Source organism: Gallus gallus, chromosome 10 (genome assembly GCF_016699485.2).
Source record: "Gallus gallus isolate bGalGal1 chromosome 10, bGalGal1.mat.broiler.GRCg7b, whole genome shotgun sequence".
NCBI classification, from domain to species: Eukaryota; Metazoa; Chordata; class Aves; order Galliformes; family Phasianidae; genus Gallus; species Gallus gallus.
The window spans coordinates 12426516-12447277 of record NC_052541.1 but is presented as its reverse complement, the minus strand read 5'-3'; the positions used below and the strand labels follow the sequence as shown (position 1 = coordinate 12447277).

Genomic DNA, 20762 nt, shown 5'->3' with positions numbered 1-20762 from the left:
AGCTTTAAATTACTTCCTTTGGAATGGTCTGTTTTAGCTTCAGGTATCACAGAAGTAATCTTCAAGGCTCATTTCAGCAAAGCACTGCAATGTGTACTTAACCATAAGTATGTGGTAAATTCATTTGTATTCAATTATGCCCTTAAGAGCAGTTTAATTTAGCACATGGTTAATTCCCACTACATTTGAAGCTCAGCACACTGCTGAGTATTTTGCTGAATTAGAGGCAAACCTCTTTTGTCTTTTTCTCATCTGTGGTTATATCTTTATTTACCTGTTTCTGACCAACATAATTGCTGGCTTCTGTGCATCCTTTGCAAGTTCTCATTCCCTGCTCTTCACCATCCCTGCAAGATCTTGCTGGGTCTGTTCTGCACTGAAAAATTCACCTACCCATCAAAGAGGTCATGAGGATCTCCACTTCTTTTTTTTTTTTTTTTGTCTTCCTCATCAGTTTTTCTCTAATTAGTTATCTTTCTCTATTCAATTATTTCCCCATTCTTCTGTCCTTCTAATTTGGAATAATTACCCTTCTCTAACTGTTTTTCTTCATTCTGGTTTATCGCTTCTCGACAAAATGTAGTCAAGTTCTTCATCCTTTCTCCTATCTTTGTTTGCCTTATCTTAGGCAATTTAAATACTGTTTTTAAATACTGCTACCAGTTCATTTGTTGGGAAAAATAAGCTGTAAAGGGAACTTGTCAGCATCTGGACAGGAAAGCTTATTATAAGGAAACAAGTGTACAAGATAAGGATGATTTTTTAAGGCATTTGCTATCATTAGGAAGAGGCAGTGAACAGAAGAAGAGATAAGGGAGCAGATGCTTAGCAGAGCCCTAGCTAGGTGGGTGCCAGACCAAGTCACTGAACAGAGATTTCTGAGAAGGAACTTGATAGGCTTTTTTTGGATAGTCTTTCTTAAAAGTAGCTTATGGCTCCTGCTAGCTTTGTTTCTTGGAGTCTGCATGATGCATCTGTTCTTGTGCTTCATGGGCAGGGTATATGTTAAAACTTCTTCCACTGTGGAGTTATGAGCAGTTGCTTTGATTGGGAGCCCATTTCTGACTAATCCTATTCCTTAGTGCAACAGCGTTCAAGAAGAAGAATCATGTCAGGATGTAGTATCAAGTCACCAACATCCTACTGCTCTCTCTTACTGTGGAAACAGAGGAGACTTGCAATCTGGAAGATGGGCTGACACTTGGTGGCTGTCCTGGCAACAGAAAAGCTTGACTGCCTGAGCAAGGCTTTGAGGTCTTCTGTTCTGGAGTGGTTCTGTCTTTAAGTGGCATTTAAGAAAGGTGACTCCAAGTCATGCTGGGGTAGGTGAAGCCCCCAGTGCTCTTGTGCACTCCTCTGACAGAGGTTAATGCCCTGAGACCAAAAAGGCTGAATGAACACAAGTGTTTGCTTCTCAGCTACCACTGATTTAACACCCAGAACCCACCGTCAGTTTCCACTCATGTTAATAAGCAGGCCCAAAAATTGTAGTGAGTGAGCACCTGTGTTGGCTTTGTACTCCGTAGCAACGAGAAATAGTAGAGTTAAATCCCGCAGGGAAATATAAATCAGAATCCCTGTGGACAGATTTTGATAGGTAGAGATGCTCACTATGTAATATTCAGAGTGTTTCAGGATCAGATGTTAGTCATCTGAAGACAGATTTGGGCTTATAATGTGTTTGGGGAAGGAAAAAAACAAAAGTAGTCACATACAGTGTCTATAAAAAAGAAAAAAGAAAACATTTCTTAAGTATTTTCCTAAATGTAGTCTGATTTAGTATGTCACACATGAGTTGTATAGCTAGATACTCAAGCAGAAAAGCAGACAGGCAACCTCATAAAATGTGTTTTCTTGTGGACCTCTGTTTCAGGTACAATGTTTAGTTCATGATATATATATATATATATATATACACATATTTAAAAGATGCCTCAGTTTGGTTTCTGTGGAAATAAGTATTCTGTATGGAATAGTTGGCAAATATTCCATATTGAAGCCTTCTTAAAGCTTCCCTCTTGGGATAACAACACAACCTGTTGGTTCCTGAATCTGTATGCTGCTTATAAGCAGGCTGGAGTGAGTGCCTTATGTAACAAAGTGTGTGTGTGCGTGGGGAGGTCAATTCTGAAGGAAATAGCTGCAGACATCTTTCAACTTTTGGTTATTGTCTTTCTGAATGAAGAGTTGTCCTGCTGTGTCCATAGCTTTCTGTCATTTAAGTTCAGAACACTGGTTTCTGCTCCTTACTGTTCATTTGCACAGCAGATAGCAATCTCCTTTTATTAACCTTTCCAAATGGTTTTGCAGGTTGTGAAACTGAAAGGTCAAGTCCTGTCTGTGATGTACCGTTTTCGAACCAAAAACCGGGAATGGATGCTGATCAGAACCAGCAGCTTCACCTTTCAGAATCCTTACTCCGACGAGATTGAATACATCATCTGCACCAACACTAATGTAAAGTATGTGCCTTTCCACGTGCTCATGCATGTGCTTTGGAAAGAACTGAAGCTTTACTTGTTGCTGTTAGCAGTGTAAATGCGCATGCAGGTTTTTTTTGCTATTAGCCACATTTTGTTTCTCTGCAGCAATCTGCATCACCAGATCCTGCAGCGTAGCTGCTGCTCTCGTTATCCTGCAATGCTTCCAGGGCCTGGCTGCACCAGGAGAATCCTCACTTATCTGTGATGTCATTAGGCAGACCCTTGATCTCAGTCCAGGCTGCTTTAAAATTGCACAGAGCTTCCAGCAGCAGGCCAGCTGTCATGATATTGGAGAAAGGTTAGCCAGATTCCTTAGCCAAAGAGAAAACTACATGTGTGATACTTGTTAGCACACACAAGAAAACGGGACTCCTGCCTCTTGTCCATTGTGGTCGTACTGTTATATCATCCTGGGTATCTTCTCCTTGAGCTCTGCTTGCTTTTGCAGCCTCTAAGAGCTGGCAATGTGATTTCCTAGTAGGCTGGAGTGGGAAGGGCTACTGCTCTACTGTTAACATCTGGTAGAATATCCCCAAGTATGGGGATAGATCCAGCCCCTTGTATGAAAAGGAGGATGAAATCATCATGTGTTTGAATAAATACTTTCAAAAGTCTGTCATTGGACTTTTTAGAAGAAGGTTGAATTAGTGGGCGTCTCATTCTGTAGCTGATAGAACTGCCTCTAAGGAAAAGTCTTGCTAGGAATATAGTGGGGGTTTGTCATTGTTTAACTTAGCAGAGAAGATTTTGGAGCCTCCTGAGTTCTGAGCCAGAAACTGCAGAAGCTAATCTGGTCTTGATAAAGCTGTTGCTTTTGTAGTTGTTAGGGTTTTTTTTTTTTTTAATGTCTTTTTATAAATATTTCCTCTTTTTCAATGTAAACTTAATCTATTTCTAAGACAAAATCTACTTCTGGTCTGACCAGAGTTTTTTGGTGGCTTGTTTGTTTTTCTTTTTTGCCAAACTTTGAGGAAATTATTAGATTTAAAATCTCAACCTGTTAGACTGTATAATGGAAATGCTGAATGAGCAGTCTACTACTGGAGATGCATGCTGAGAATTATACTTGGAAAACCAAAGCCCCAGGGAGTTGGCATTTGATCTTAGAAATCTCGTAAGTGTCTCTATGTGCTCCCTGACTTACTGCTGAAGAAAGGTATTGGGACATGACACATACCTGAGTGAAACCCATCATTAGAATCAGTTTGCTTAGGTCTTCTGTGCTTTAAAAGTTGGATTTAAACAACCAAACAGTTCATTGAAAACAAGTGTCCTGAAATCAGGGATGATCATCTCCTTGTCTGCACTGATATTTCCATATTTGTGTTGCCCCATATTTCTTTTCAAAATGATTTGTGTTTGCAAAAAAAAACCCCAAAACAAAAAAACAGGCCAGCAAAGTAGAAGGTAACTGCTGCAGTCTGTCCTAGGATGGCTTAATTGTGCTCTGTTCCCAGGAGTCCACAGCTCAGAACGTGGAACTGCAGACTGCATTGTGTTTACTCTGGGAATGCTTTTTTTCTGAGACTCCTCTATACTGTTCAGCTTGGCATTGCAGCGCTCACTGAGATGAATAGGATTGTGCCAGATTCTGGCTCCTGTTATATTTCTTTTGCTGGGTCTGAATAACAACCCAGCAATGCTGCCCTAATATGGAAGTTGCCTGCTGCTACTTTGACAGTGGATGTTCCTTCTTTTCTGTCGTGTTGAAAACGTTCTGGTCCTATGGCAAAGATACAGCCCATTATATGTCTGCTTTTGAATGGTAGAAAGAATGCATTATTCAAACGGTTTTCTATTTCTCCCTGTGCTCTCACACTGCTCAGACAGATGTCCAAAGAGAACTCACTGTATTGTAGTGTTGTTCCAGCCCATTTGGGGATATATCTCTGCTTTTGCACATTTGGGGTCGTGTTTTGACTTCCGATTTCCTAGATACCTTGAGGCATTATTTGGCATAGTAACTGCTGCTTTTTGACTCCTTGTTCAGCTCCTTCTCGGTCTGGTGGTTCAGTGGTGTGTGTAGCCAACCAGACATGTCAGTGGCTGCAGCCAATGCTCCGGGTCCAGCAGAGTGCTTCACCTGGAGACCAAGCACTGCTGCCTTCTGCCTCACAGCTGTAGGCAGCTACATGCAGAGCCACTTTCTCTCTCACTGTGATAATGTAGCCAGCTCCAGGAAATACAAGTTTGAGGGAGCAAAAATTCAACAAATTATTTAAAAAAAGGCAATGTACGCAACAAATCTAGGTTTAAATAACTTTTTAACTGAAAATAGTTAAAACCACAATGCATGCATCTTTCTCTCTCTTTCCATTCATGGCATAGCTCTCATTTTCTGTTGGTCAGTGAGCAGTGTTTTCCCAAAAGACTGCAGGGGGCAGTGGTGGTTCCAGTTGTGGAGGGATTCATTGATTGATTGATTGTTTTGGTTTTGCTTTTCTCTTTTTTTCCCTTTTTCTGCTCTAAGGATTTTCCTTTGGAGCTTCAAACAGTCAGCTTTCCAAATCTGCTTTTGGTGCAGAGAATATTGGGAGATTAGGTTCAAAGGTTCACTTAGTTCCTTGCAGAAAAAAGACAAGAAAACTTCTCTCAGTTTCACTTGGGTACAGCCATCCAAGAGAAACTTCCTGGAGAAATGAAGCATTTAATGTTTAGCATTTGTGCTGTGTTCGGCTGAAAAGAAGAGTCACCCATCCAACCACATCTTCCTGTGCATTTGGGGCTGTTCGATTTCCAGAAAGAAATAATAGTTGGGATTAATATTTATCTAACAGAAAGTACGTAGAACAGCATTTGAATGAAATAATCCGTCGTGGTGGCAATAGAAGTCTTCAGAAACATAGAAATCAGATATTTTTCTGACCTTTATGGAAATACTGATGTTTTAATTTTTGTCAACCCTGAAGCCCTGTGTCCCTTTGCATGCATTTATGAGTTCTCCAGATGCCCTGGAGGCATTCAGGTTTTCATCTCGGAGCCAGCTGGCTCAGGTCACCGTTGGAGGCAGCCTGCAGGATGAATCAGCTGTGCCTGGGGAGACCTGCTCCCTGGTTCTGATTCTCTTGGGCCAAAATGCTGATGAGATCAATTCTTCTGTCTTGGGTAGGGCTGCTAAAGGCTTCCCCTGATCCCTGTGCTATCTGTGGGCTTCCTGATCCATCACGACGTGTACGGATGGGCCCATTCACAGCAGTGACTTTGAAACTGGGCAGAGAGAGAGGAGTTTCAAGAGTTTCTGGAAGAAGACTCTATGAGGGCAGTTGCAAGACTTCTATTACTGCCTTTTTGTCCAAAGCAGGGAAATGTGTGTGCCTATATTATGTAAAAATAGCATGGTACGGATACAGTATTGTGTCCATACAGATACTATTATATTTAAAGTCCAAATCCTTTCTATTACTTTGCCTGAAAAAGGAACAGGTTTATTCCATGTTTATATGGAGAAATTAGTTCAGCTGAAATAATCTCCAATGTCCAAAGGAGCTTTTTCAGAATATTTCCTTTTCCTCCAAATGGAAGTAAAATTGAATTAACTGTCAAAAAGCTTCAGCTTTGCAGACAGCTTTCTTGCTCAAGCCACACACTGCCCTGGTTTCATACTGCACCAAGGGGAGAGCCTGGAATTCTGCAGTATGGGCTGGAATTGTTGACTTGGGCAGTACCTCACTTCGCTGTGTTGGGTTTCACGTAGAGCCCAGATCTTTCTCTTCCACTTACTGCTTTAAGGTGTGTAACCGAAATAGAAACCAAGCATTGTTTGGGTTTTGGTTTCAAAGTCCAAAGGTTATGGAATCACGGAATCATAGAATTGTCAGAAGGCAGTTTCAGTTTTGCTGAAACAGGTGGCATGCTGCTGTTTGATATCACCTTACAGAAACAAGCTGGCACCCCGTGGCTGAGGGGATGTGTGTGTGCTGCCATTCAGTCAGCAGGGCTGGTTGGGTGGCAGCACCTGACATGCCCGCAGTAGCAGTCTTCAGCTCTCCCTGGTCAGATGATCCAGGATCTGCTGCGTGGCTCCTTTCAGGCTTCAGACATCATTTGGACTATCTACACAGTAGCAGCAAAGATGCTCACTGGGCTTTGCATTCCAGTCTGAATTAGATGCAGCGTAGCTTACACAGAGCTCGGAGAGAAACACTCAAGTATTTGGTGTTTGTAGGAAGTGGGTTTAGTAGTTTGTTCACTGAGTTCAGTGCTGTTAACACAGTGAGATATCTGTAATGTATTGCATGAGTATGACATGAATATTTAATAAGTACTAGAGATGATAGAGAAGGGTGAAGGAGCACTGAGTTAGAGGACTGCCTACAAAACAAATAACTGGTAAGCATGCTGTTTGGTTTGGCTCATTTGTATGTATATAGCTGAATCAAGAAAACATGCTTTCTACGGAACAGAAGAGACCTAATGTGCTGTTTATTGACACACGCACCAAGGCACTGGTAGTAAAAACAAATGAAACAGTGTAATGAGCTTTCACGTTAACGACGGGATTTAATGGGTGTTTATTGTCCACAGGGCGGTATTTAGAAAAACTTCCCCATAGATTTACCGTGATTAAATTACCTCCCATAGTTCTGCTGGAAGTGTATGCATTTTATGCTTGCAGAACAAAGAATTTCTTTGCGTTCCAGAGGTAATTTTGTAGGGATTCTCAGTTGGCTGAAGCAGTGTGGAAAATCCATGGTGCTTTGGTGACCTGGAGGGATGACATTTTTGCTTGTTACTCATGGTACAGAAGTGATTCTGTGTACTGTGTACTCTACATGGTAATGCTAGCAGAATGTGTTTGGCCATCCGCTCTGATCTTGTGTGTTGCAGGTCATGGATTTTTGTCCAATTTGCCACTGAGCCTATTAGCAGCTAGTGCCTGTGTGAAGTACTGCATGGCAAAGCAACAAGTCAGGGCTGAAAGGCATCAAAGGATGGAAAAAGATCATTGGAGTGGTCCTTCCATCCCTATCATGTTGCTCCTAGTTTGTTGTTTTATTTGGTTTCTACATTTGTCTCAGTCCTTTGACGTGTGACCAAAGTTATATGCTTGTTATCCAGAGCTTTGAAATCCACGATGTTGCTATTTTGGAACATCTCATCCGCTGTAACTGCTCATCTGTTCGGTGACTTTTTCTTCAGAAAGAAGTCAGAAGCATACAGAACTGCAACCACTGTCAAGTGTCGTTTGCAACTATCAAGCTCGTTAATCCAGCTCCAGTCTCATCCTCATCCCTGAGCTTTAGCCTAATTTTGAAGGGTTTGTATTTCCTTTGGTACGTAGGCAAAGAGCATCATAGGTACAGTGTGCATCCCTTAAGCTAGGAGTAATCTTGCTGACCGTGACCAAGTGACAGAAAGCAGCCCTTACTGGAATGTGCAGAACATTCAGGTAATTTCTTTGTAGAAAGAAAATTATACATTGGAGGGTATAATCCACAAAAGACAAAACATTTGGTCACAAAATATTCCACTTCTGTGCCACTAAAACCTTTGACCAAAGTGCTCTGCAGGGATTCAGATACTCTTCCTCGGGAAAAACCAAATAGCATTTTTTGAGGGACTGTTAAAACGTTTTCAAAGTCAGCAGAGTGCCAGAAGTCGAGTGATGTGTCCTGTGTTATCAAACAGTTATAGAGTGCATTGGGATGAGCTGCTGAGAATGGGGTTTGAATGGCAGCAGTGTGCCTGCTCTGCTGGAGCTCAGCGCTGCCCTGAGCAGCTCTCGCACTGCTGTCCCAGCTGGGCCTTGGGACACGCGTGGGTTTCATGTCTGAATTTGTCTTTTCCAAACTTAAAAAGGGTTCAGAATATCCCCGTGCTGGGTGGCAGCTATATAAAAGATACGTATATTTTTATAAATAATATTTGTCCGTGTAGAATGTGGATATGGCTGAGTGGTCACCACCTGCTTGTTGTCCCTACAAGTCTTCATCTGCAGGAAATGTCACCTGTTGGTTATTTCTTGTGACTTCCATTGATTTTCTCTGTTGGTATTGGCTAATTGTTGTAGTTAAGGAGCAGTGCCTGATGCTAAACACAAATCAAGTGCATTTAGAGCATCTGCAGATGCTAAAGTTCTTTGTTCTGGCATACAGCCCCTAAAGTTTATTGGCTCTGGCAGTTTCTTCTGAAGTATTTCTCTATTACTGCTGCACATTTAATTTTTCCTAAGTTCATATAATTGGATTAAAGCTATTACTTCCAGTGATTCTTATCTTCTTTGAAGGACTGTCATTTTTTCTGTTTGATTAGCCTTAGCAGGAGACTTGTGTTTCCTGCAGCATTTGTCAACACAGTTTTATTTTAGGTAATGACTTCATTTACATAGTAGTACAAATTTATTTCTTGATGTTCAATTCCTTAAAAGCTTTCAGAAATGAGATGGGATGTGGACTTGGATCCTTAGGAGGGTAGTACCGAAGAATATTAAAGAGGTTTTATTACAAAGAAGGATTTATATTCAGTTCTAACTCAACAGATTGGTCCATGTGCCATTCAGACAGAGTTTTGATCGCTCTTTTTCACTAACTGGTGTAATTCTGCATTGGTGTTGCTGGAGTTTTCCTATTTACTTCAGGAGGATCAGGGAAGATGCTTGGCATATTCATCCTTAACGTGAGGAAGATGCTTGTGATGTGTTAAAAGTGAATCCTTAAGTCCTGTGTATAGTGTATATAGCGAGGTTGCATTCCATCCTCCATCACTTACCTACCCATATTTCTGTGCTATTACAGAAAAACTTCATGTGCCGTATTGCATTCCTATGGTGCAAGTGTTCTCAGTGTAAAAGCTTTAAAAACAGGTGAATCTCACAGGAAAGGACTTAATAAATACCTGAGAGACATTTCTCTCAGCACAGAATAGAAGACCGTGGCTGTACCTTTTTCTGTATCTCAACTGTTTTTTGTAACAGCATCATTTTGTCTCCTTTGCAGGCAGCTCCAGCAGCAGCAAGCAGAACTTGAAGTACATCAAAGAGATGGGCTGTCATCCTATGATTTATCTCAGGTGAAGTTTCTCAGTAGTTTTCATATTTGGGCCTCTAATCTTTTAAAATGCAAAGCATTGGCAGGTTTCAGCCAAATTAAAGATGCACTCTGACCATCCCTGAACTCCTTTTTGTGAAATGTAATGGAGGGAATTACCTTCCTCTGTGCATCTCAACAGGTGCCTGTTCCAAGTATACCAGCCAACGTTCATGAGGGTGGAAAGTCTGTGGAAAAGCCGGATGCTATCTTCTCCCAGGAGCGAGATCCTAGATTTGCTGAGATGTTTGCTGGAATAACTGCTTGTAAGTGATGTTTAATTGTTGATCCTGTTTTAAGTTTGGTTACATGATGTGGAGCACAGCCATGTGAGAATGAAACGTTGTTCATAGATACTAAACATTCTGAGCAGAACTTTCAGTTTCCAAGTATATATTTTCTTTCTTAGACAGCAGATGTGAGTTCATCTCTCGAAATAGAGATTGATCAAGGAGCTTACCAGGCAGTATTTAGCCTGCAATTTTTCATCATATCAGAAGCATTTACTTTGATGTTTCGCATTGATAGACATCTCAGAAATAGTTATATTCTTCTATATTTCGTAAAAATTACTGTGAGGACTGAGTGCTCACAGAGTGCCCTCAGTGATGGATTTCCCAGCTCTATTCCTAGAGGTAGCAGCCAACTTGTCAGCTGGGCAGACATTCCTCAAGCTTACTTCAGCTTATGTTGCCTGTTGCCCTGACAGGCAGAAGTCATTGAGAAGACTGACAACTGAAGGGGTCATCTGAAATGTATGTGTAAGAAATGATGCTCGTTATTTACACTGCTCGTGGAAGGACTTGTTAATCGTTTATTGTTCTTAACTGTCCCCACTGAAAAATAGAAGTTTTTACATTTGTTTTAAATAAATCAATGTGCAAGTGTCACGCAGCACATGAAGGAGACAACCCACGGGCTTTGGCTCCAGGGGTGTTGGGAGATGACCTCACTGCATTGGTTCCTTGTGTCTGTCATGGCCTTTTCTAATGGAGAAGGCAGTGGAGCTGCAGGATAGCCCTGGTACTCTGTCCTCCTCTTGCTGGGACTTGCTCTGTTATCCCTGTTCATCCTTTTCTGTCTACTCTAACAGTGAAGTCTACAGTTGAGGCCATAAAAGGGGTCCATTAGAAGGTAGCAGGAATCTAACCTTAAACACTAAAATATGTTTTCCCAAGCAAAAACGTTCTGCTTTTTGACTGCCTCATTGGCTCTTTCTCAGGCAGCTCTCAACTGTGGGGAGGGGGTTAGGGTTAAGGGTGCAGCAAGCTGTGAGGTAGCTGAGAGGTTGTGTTCTTGGAAATGCCATTTCTCTTTTTATTCTCATCAATTTACGGGGTATGCTTTTTTTGGTACACTCACCCTGTCTGAATTTCTCATGGGAGCTGTGATCAAGGTCTTCTCTGAATGATAAAAAGAAATGGTTCTCAGTCGGAGATGAGATAGGCTCTCCAAAACCAATATTGACAAACCTGTGTGCTGCTTGTAGGACTTTTTCATTATGTTGATACCAGATCTCATGCTCTGCTATGTTCTGTAAAAATACAGGTTTGACATGCAGGGATTGTTGGATAATCACGTGCAGTGGCCACACACAATTAAAAACTGAGGTGGAAAGAGGAGGGCTGGCTTTACCCATTCATACAGGTGCCTTGTGGTGCAGTTCTGACAGAGGTGTTCATTCTACAGGCAGAAACACTGGTCCTGCTGCCAGAAGAGTCATGGCTGACCAGTAAAGGGCCCTCGGTGCAGGGAAGGGAGTTAGAAAGAAATCAGAATAAGGATGCAGGTAAAGCATCAAAACAAAGTACAGATACAGTTTTGTATGGTAAGGGCAGTGAAGTAGTGTGTCGAATCGTGAATGGGAATACAAGTTCTTAAAGCTGATTTAGCTGCTTGCAATTAGTTTAGCTGTTCCCTTTGTCTTGGCTTCATCCTGCAGCATGAACCCGCTAGCTGCCATGGTAACTTTTCTCCACTTGAGGAATTAGAGTTCATTTGGGGCATTCTCAGTATTGCTGTTGAGACATTTTCAAATGGCTAAAGTAGCTGCAGGATTTTGGCTCGGTCTGTTCCAGCCCTGAGAGCTTGGTATCCCCATAAAGGGTGGCCTGAGAAAATGAGAGATCTCAAGCAAGAATTACACTGCTGGAAAAGGGGAAAAAGAAAAAAAAAACAAGAGGCAAAATCATCAGCACTTCTTCTTGGAGATGTCCTCACCCCAACCCATTCTCAATTAGTCCCTCCTACCATACGCACAACTTTCTCTAGCCCTTGTCCCCATTTCTCCCTGCTGTTTTTATATCAGAGTGTAGGTTTGCAGCCCAGACTTGCTGTCTGTGCTGAGCAGGATGTAGCCAGTGAGGAGTTTCTACAATTCCCTACACTGAAGAGGAAAAACAATGCCAGCCTGCATCAGTTGCATACATACTCCTTCTCTGAGGTTCTTGTGAGGTAATCTGAGGTGAATTCTTCATCTGGGAAGGAGATATTAGATACTTGTTAAGAAAATAACATAATTAAAACTTAGATAACAGTGAAGAGGTGGTGTATATTGGTGATCCTTGATGAACCAAGCTCACAAAATCTCTAACAGCTAGGGAAAGCCAAGAAATACTTGTACTGCTTGTGAGCTGTGTGGGCCTTGTGTCCAGGAGGGCATTGTGAGTGGGAGTCTGAAAAGAGCAGAGGGGAATCTGAGGAGGCAGACTTGATTTCTCGGCCTGTCAGAGGTGTGTAGCAACAGGTGATTGCAAAGCCATCTGTGAGCTGTGGGTGTTTTACACTTGAAGATAGTAAGGGAAAGTGGGGAAAGTGAATAAGGGGTGGTGAAGCAGATCTTTCAATTATTTTAAGAGAAGTAAATAGTAGTGAGGTTTCCCTGGGCTTTAGAATAATTCAGTGCAAGAAGATTAAATTAAGGGACTGAATGGCATTGTTGTCTAATTCAACTAGAGATTGATCTCCAGTTGCCACATTAAGAGCGGACTATAAAAGTTAATGGCATCTCCATGTGTGTATTACTCACTATGCTACTCTGTCTTTCCACACCACTCCAATGCCTGCACTGTATTTCTTGGCTCCCCTAAGCCACACATAGAACCCTTGGCTGGATGGGGCAGGGGTTCTCTGACACAGTTCTTTGGTGCATTTAACCCTGCTGCTACCTCCATACAAACAGGCTGCAAGATTTGGAGCAGCTTCCAGTGGGCACCACGAAGGTCTGGACTGTGTGGCTACGGGGCATGTAGCAGTGTCATGTTCCATGCAAACAATAGCATTAATGAGGTACATCCTGGGGAAGGGCCGTGAAGTACACACAAGCCAGCTGTGCCTCTAATTTCATATTGAATTGTCATATGGCTCTTTTGTGTCATAATGTATTCCACAGGGCTTTTTCATAAAAGTCTAAGAAGGGAAGAGCAACCCCTGCTGTGTGTGTACGTTGCTGTGTTCTTTAAATCATTTTTCTTGTCCCCTAAACGTTTCTTTTTCTTTCATTCGCTTTTCTTTTGTAGCAGATAAAAAAATGATGGCCTCAGCATCCACAGCAGGAAACCAGCAGCTGTATTCACAGGGAAGCCCATTTCAGCCAGGACATTCAGGAAAGAGTTTCAGGTACTGTAGTCCTGATCCTGAGCACATCAACTAATGACTGAGTGCAAGCTTTTTCCTTCAATTTGCTGGAAACCACACTAACCTATAGCAAAAAGGCTTTCTTTGCCTGTATGAACTTATCTTGTATCCCTTGCTCCTGTCTCTGCATCTGCACTAGGCTTACAAGCAGATTTGATTCACCTTGATAAAAATAGTGACTGGTAAGTAGGTAGTTGTTGCTGTGATGGTGTCATTGGTAAAAGCTAAGAAGCAATAACAAATCTTAAAGTCAAACAAGTCTCAGAGGTGATGGGGCAGGCTCACGTGTCTGTCTGATGAATATTCACCCAACCTAAGAAGGTGTACAGATTTAACCAGACCTGTCTTACTTGTGCAGGCTGCCTCAAGGGCTTTATTTGTCAGTGATCCAGCCTAGTGGACTCCACTATTAAAGGGAACAGGAAGTATGTTTAGAATGCCAATATGCTTGGTAGTTCTGTAATGTCTTAAGTCACTTTTCATTAATACAGAGTGAACAGTTCTAATGTGATCTTGATTCTGAAAATTTCAATACCTGTAATACTATTTGTGCGCTGAGAGTATATCCTACAAGCTGGGAACTGTTTCTGTTTCTTTAGTTCATCTGTGGTACATGTGCCTGGTGTGAACGACATCCAGTCTTCTTCATCAACAGGCCAGAATCTGACACAGATATCTCGCCAGCTGAATCAGAGTCAGGTTGCCTGGACAGGAAATCGCCCACCATTTCCAGGACAGGTATCAGTCAAAGCTGTTCTGTTTTCATAGTCATTAGGGATTTGCAACCCCTCTTCTTTTTACATAAGAATTGCTAAACCTCATTTATAACTGGATTAAACATACTTTACTTCTATCGTTTGTTCTCAGAGATAAATCTGTTCCTCCACTTCTGTTCCTTGACAGGTTATAATAATTTGAGACAGCAGCCCTATGTGTAGCTGCATTTAGTTTGTAATAATGTTCATAATAGTCACAGTCGCTGTGCTGACATAAATCCCAATAGAAGGTCTCAGTTTAGGGCTTATTTTTGTGTGCAGTGAATGAAATAAAAGAGGACAGCTGTTATGATTTACTATTAGGCTCACACATTAATTCTTTCTTACATCCAGCAATATTACCCACAGCTAGCAGCACAATCAACAAGTGGTACATCCAAATACAGGTGTGAATTCAGAGCAGAGGGCACTGAATCCATTGCTCTTCCATTAGCACTGCCCAGTGCTACTCACACTGTGATGCATGCTGGAGGAGACAGCATGTCTTCCCATGAGCTGTCCCCCAGCAGCATCAGGGCTTCATTAACCCAGAAATCACCTCTTGCTCTTGTTAACAAAAAGTGTTTCAAAACAAAGAATAATATGAAGTAATCATGTTCTGTCTGTCATTAATGCTGTTCTTAATCACTAACTTTCCACTGTTTGGTAGGTTAGAACGATGTCTTAGGTTGGGCACTAAATACCTTTTGATTATTTATTGCTGCCCAGCCCTCAATGTGCCATGGTTATTCTGTCTCACCTGTTCAGTCAAATATATTTGTAAGGCTGGCACTTTGTTGAATAATATAGAGGATTCTATAAATGACGTTAAAAGATTACTCATCCCTCTTTCTGCCCAAGTCAGCAGAGTTTATATGTGAGCATGAGGAAATTGGAATTCATTCATTGTAAATAAAGAGTTAAGCCTTGCAGAAGTAACACATGCTCTCATTGTCACTGAAAAAAAAAAAATGGACGATGTCTTAGGTTGGAACTGAACTGAAGAATTAATAGCATCTCCATCATGTTATATGCCTGTTGGGATCTCTCTTCCTCCCCCAGGTTTCTTGTGTTTGTCTCAGAGAATCTTCACTTGAGCACACTGATTGCCAGTAACAGCTCACATCATTAAAGCATCTAGAGATGTAATCACCTTTACTTTCTATTTGTGGAACTGGCTAGGCAGTGTGTTTTTCTTGGATCTTCTGCATTTGTTCATAATGCAGGAGATGGGAGATAGTTTATTAGCAGATTTTATCTGTAGGGTTACATGTTGTTGTAGCACATGGTTTTGGATGACACGCTTCACCTCCCTTAGTCTCAGTGTACATCTCAAAGCACTCTTGCAGTGTTTAATCGTTTGTATAACATTCTTGGAGATCCTATGATGAATCCGTTGTGTAGGTGAAAATGACAGCAATTTGCTTTTTAATACCTTTGAGTTAATTTGGCTGCCCAATTAAATCCAAGTCAGACTGTTTATTCCCTACTCCCAGAGATAGTGATTCACACTACCTCCCAAATTTTTTTACAAGGCAAAACAACTTTGTTCCCTGTACTCCTTAGGCAGGGAGAGAAAGCAGATCACTAGCTTCTTTGGCCAGTTTTCCCCAAGCACTGGTGACTCTGACCACAACTCTGTATATTCTACAAGACAGAGAGATAACCGTGATTTCACTGCGGCACTGCAAAATCAAAACACGTGGCAACGAATTCTTCACAGCTTAAGTTTGAGATTAATCCTTGTGATAGAGGTGAAGGAAATCTTGTTTTTACCAGTAGCTTTCTTGTTGACTGCATGTAAGTTAATAAGCAGGAGGGCCATAAGTGTTGATTTATAGCCTCTTGTTTTCCTTATGCAGCAATGTGTTGGCTTTGACAGAAATTAAACGTGGCTGAGATGGGGATAAAGTGCATGTTCATATCTGCAGGATTTATTTAGTTTATGCTGTGTATTGTTAAAAATGTGTGTCTGTTGAGATTCTCCTCAACAATAAAATCATTCCTTTCTTTCACCCCCTATTCCTCAGCAAATTCCATCTCAGTCTGGTAAGGCTCAGTCATCTCCCTTTGGGATTGGAACAAGTCACACCTACCCAGCAGATCCATCATCATACAGCCCACTTTCCAGCCCTGCCACCTCTTCTCCAAGTGGGAATGCCTACTCCAGCTTAGCAAACCGAAGTGCAGGGTTTGGTAAGTTTTGAACAACGTAACACAGAAATGCACATAAAAATGAAACATTGCAGCATTAATTGAGTTTATAATCCTCCAGCTTTTTCTTTTGGTACTTCAGTTGGGAAGGTTGAGATGCACAAGGGCTCTGCTCTGCCATTTTGTGCACAGCAGACTGCGATAACCTGTTCCCTCCGTGATGCATGCTGTACATCCAGCAGACTTCAGAATGTTGTGATGTTTTGTAATAAGTTATATTTTTTTCCCTGTCAGTTGTGTCGTGAAAGATTCATAAGTTGCTTGCATCACTAATACATGTCTTCCCAAACTGAAGCCAAAAGGTTCAATCTCTGCTTCTAATGATAACACCTAAATGGCACAATCAAATCTACATTCTTTTGGTTTTTCAACTTCTGTGGCTGCATAGTGTTATCCCCTTGTCTGGGATGGCTTGCTATTATGTGTCTGGACACAGGATTTTCTGTACCCACAGGTGCTAGCTTGATCAGAGAAAGTGCCATGTTGGGAAGTGGTTTTCCTTTTCTGTGCCCAGTTAGTGGCTTTCAGACTGTGACCCCTTGCTGAAGATTTCTGGACTCCAGCAGCACAATAAGATTCAAGAGTAAAAAAATGAAAGATTCGTCAGTGATAAACACACAGAGTCCATGAAGGACGTTGCTGGCTGATAGTAGTCTGCAATTCCAGAAGGCTTAGGTAGCATCATGCTAATGTGTGCAGTTTTTCACTTCTGTCTTGAGACTGATGGGGGCAACTCCGTTGCAGATCAGCCTCCCTGAGTTCAGACCTGTGCTGCATTGCTTGGAATAAGTACAGTGAGATGGAGCTTTTCCCGCAGAGCTTATTCATGACTCCATTTTCATTTCCATTAGGCTTTGTACATTTGTTTATGAGACAGCCTTGCATTTCAGGCCTAAGCTACTTGGCAGGAACCCTTTCACCTAATGAGAAACATTTCCTGACCTACATCAGTTTGGATGCTATTAATAACAGCCTTCACAAAGACGAATGTCTTCAACCTCTGGCTTGCAGTCACTGTTTTGCTGAAAAGGAGCATCGTTTGCCTCACTGACTTAATTTCAACTTATTCTTCTGAGAAAACAAATATTGCAGTTTTCTTTTAAAGAGTAACTTAGATGCATTTTATTTTAGCCAATAAAATGAATGTAGGATTTCTGAGTCAGCTGAATTATTGTGTAGTAATGTCAGTAAGGAAGAGCTGTAATTATCTACTTCGGTTGTGATAGAAAGATGTCACTGCAGCCTGTATACCATCCTGTAAAATGTTCGTTTTATCTGTTTTGCTTGGCTTAGCTGGTAGTCAAAAGGATTGAAGCACTGATTATGGAATAGTCATTGATTTGACTTTATGGAGTCTGATTATCGGAGACCTGACATAACATGGTGCATGGAAGTTTGGTATCCTTGGAGAAGGTGCTGATAATGTGGGACAACCAGATCTACCAAGCTTGGTTCTCTGCAGCATGGGGAAGACAGGCAAAAACAGTAGGAATAGCTATTAAAAAAAGAATAATAAAAAAAAAAAAAAGAGGGAAAAGTGTTAGCCTCTCAGGAAGCTTTCTAACATGCTAAATCTTAGAAGGAGATATTCAAAGTAATTAAAACTATCAAAAACTTTATAGATTTGGGGCCAAAAATGTATAAATTTGGGGCCAGTTTGTAGAAATAGAGGGCAAAATGAATTCAGCTTAAGCATGAGCTGTGACTGCTCCTGCAGTGTATGCGTAATAGATGGCTGAATTAACGTGTGTGGCATCATATTTTTTTTCTGGCAGGTTATTTGGAAGAAATCCATCTCCCTGAAGTCATCATTTCGAATGTATTTACCATAAAACCTTGCTGTTCTTATTACATTCTCTGGAATTTACATGGCCTTAGTCTTTAAAAGAAATTATCAGCATAATAATACGATAATAATTTGCTATAAGCTACATGTTAAATAAATCATTTTGCAGCTGTAATATTGGCAGACAAGACAGTGTAGCTAACAGCACTCCACATTTAATACAGCACTGTCTACATTTAATACAGCAGAGCTGTTGCCTGCTGATCTTACTGTTTTTACATCCATATACCAAATCTGAAAGCATGCTTCTCAGATGAGAACTGTACACCCACTGCTGTAGAAGGGATTAGGTTTTTAAAGAGATATTTGGATGCTGCAAGTTTGTTTATTTTTTAAGTGAAATGGCAAATGAATGGCACTCAGGGTCTTTTTCAGGGGGTCATTTGCAAACATAGGTGTTGGTGGATGAAGTCTCCAAAGCAGCTTTTCAAGGGGCTGCTCTCTGATTCTGCCTTGCCTCTCTTCTTCCAGCGGAAGGCGGTCAGAGCAGCAGCCAGTTCCAGGGGAGGCCATCTGAAGTCTGGTCCCAGTGGCAGAGCCAGCATCACAACCAGCAGAGCGGAGACCAGCACTCGCACCCACAGCCCAGCCAGACCGAGGTGTTCCAGGTGAGCCCTAAGTCCTTCTGTCACTGTTGGTTCCAATAAGTGTGGCTGTCAATGAGCCGGGATGCTAGCAGGGCTTAGAGCAGTTACCTGTTACTGTGTGCTGCTGTGGGTTTGCATTGCTCATGTGTGCTGTTAGCTGGAACTGACTGCTAACTAACAACTAAAACTGTTTTTCTGTTTTCTTTTTAAGTTGTTACAACACTGGTTTCCCTGTACCCGGGGCATGTGTATTTTGCAGAGAAGCCATGAAATGGTTCCAGTGTCTTTCTTACTTTGTTGCTAACCTCTAAAATCCCAGTCAAGTCCAATTAGACTTAATTTTAATCCCCCTTGATAGTTCAAGCAGGAAAGGAGTCTGATATCGCATAGATAGTGTCCAGTAAGTTTTTGAAGCTAAATCCAGTCAGGTATCAGATAAGTGGCAAATAATCCTCTTCGCCTACCTAATTTTGTTACATCAAGTAAAATTTTGGGCCATCGCTACAGGTGGAGTGAGTCTTTGAGTTAACTAATAAGTTCTTGTCCTTGTATAACTTGTTTTTAATTTAGATAAAGGCAGTTTGCAACAAAACAATGGAGGTAAATGCAGAAAAGACAGCTCAAGCCCTGAGTAGGGTTTTGATGTGCGGCACCTGATTATCTTCTAAACAGTAAATTTCCCTGCATGACTGGGCTCGTACTCAGTTGCTCTCAGGAACACTGCAGAGGAAGCATTAGCCTGAAAATGTTCCTGTGTGAAAGCAACGGTTCATTCACACAAACAAATAACATCACTACACCTAGAATACCTGTCTGCGTGCCATGTGGCCCAGGCAAGATAAATCTGTTGTATCTCTCCCTAGGCAAAGTTGAATCACTTTGCATGTACTTTAACCTGAAAGCATCTTCAGGGTAATTTCAGTGAGCTGATGGCAGCAGAATTCAATGGCCTGCAGAGACACAGGGCTCCCTCCAGGCACTATCTTGCTTGTGTGTAAAACACATGCAATGTCCCAGCATATTTTATGAAATTATGGGAAAGGACGCCAAGGATTAAATGGGGAAAAAGGAAGAATTGGACTCACTTGAAAGGCCTCCAAGAAGTTTGCGCTGCTTGTGCCTGAAGCCAGCCCTAGGTTAGGTGGACGTGAGGAGAGAGGCAAACTCGGAAGAGGAGCCATCCTGATAGTCTTTAACTGAGGAGACACTGCCTCAAAGGCCCCAGCAGCAGAAATGTCTTGAAAGGGATGTGAATTTAAATAGATGGAGGTGGACAGGGCTTCCCTTTGTCAGGGGAGGAATGTGTGGAGAGAGAAAGGCTGAGCCTGGCAGCTTAGAAGCTGCCAGTTCTGCCCACTGCCTTGTTGTCCACCACTGGCAACAATGCTACTGAGAGCTTGGATGGATTTTAGTCTTCCCTGTTTTTGGGGTGACTGCTCAGTACACAGCTACTCTCAGCTGTTATTCCTTCACAGAGCAGATCCTGTGTGTTTTCTCTGTTTGCTCTTTGGATTTTGTTTCATTGTAAGGATAATGATCCATCCATGGCGAAACTTGGCTTTACAGTAAGAGCTTATTATTGTTAGGACTGACAGGAAAAGCAAGTGTAAACTCTTAGTTTTCTCAGCAAGAGATGTCTTTTCCCTGTGGCTTCAGTCTCCAGCTGAGAGGAAAGGTTTAGTATTTTTGAAGCCTCCTGCAGGGAGCTCACTTGGCTCAAGACACGTGGGAGCAATTACCATGAAATCCCATTTCTTCTGAGAAGTTTCCACCATTTCCTCTGCCACCGAAAGCGCACGAAGGCTGCTTGGGCAGCTTGTCAGACAGGGTGGGTGTCCAGGCTTCAGTGTCCCTCAGAGCAGCAGTACGTTCACTTACAGAGCGTGTGTTCCCACCACCATGCTGACATAGCAGGAATTCTTGTCGGTAGGGTGCAGGAGTGTCAGAGATATTGAACACTTCTCATACAGCGCTGTCCTCAGTGAAGCTGGAGAGTTTCCTTCTCTCTGTGTGTAACTGCCCATTACAATGGGAATTGTTTCAGCCTGTGAGGGGTGTTACGGGATGGCTCAGCTGTGGTTTACTCAGAGGAGCAATCTAAAGCTGACGTCCCACATCCTGTTCAGAAAGCTCTGGCAAAACAGAAGCAGCACGTAAACCTTAGCCCAGTACCCTGCACGGGTCCGTCCTCTCCTTATTTACCTAACCTTTTGCCT

At 41.9% G+C, this 20762-nt stretch overlaps 1 protein-coding gene across 6 annotated transcripts in view; it reads left to right on the top strand.

The window, feature by feature from the left end:
* ARNT2 (aryl hydrocarbon receptor nuclear translocator 2) overlaps positions 1-20762 on the top strand; it is a 93024-nt gene that overhangs the window by 67385 nt on the left and 4877 nt on the right. For 4 of the 6 annotated variants that reach the window (XM_015292042.4, XM_413854.8, XM_015292043.4 and 1 more), the window contains 7 exons: positions 2311-2462; positions 9419-9491; positions 9651-9774; positions 13027-13126; positions 13744-13882; positions 15930-16095; positions 18431-18567. In XM_015292042.4, the coding sequence (XP_015147528.1) occupies positions 2311-2462; positions 9419-9491; positions 9651-9774; positions 13027-13126; positions 13744-13882; positions 15930-16095; positions 18431-18567 (891 nt within the window). The remainder of the gene's footprint in view (positions 1-2310; positions 2463-9418; positions 9492-9650; positions 9775-13026; positions 13127-13743; positions 13883-15929; positions 16096-18430; positions 18568-20762) is intronic. The other 2 variants (XM_015292040.4, XM_025153947.3) reach the window with 2 other exon arrangements.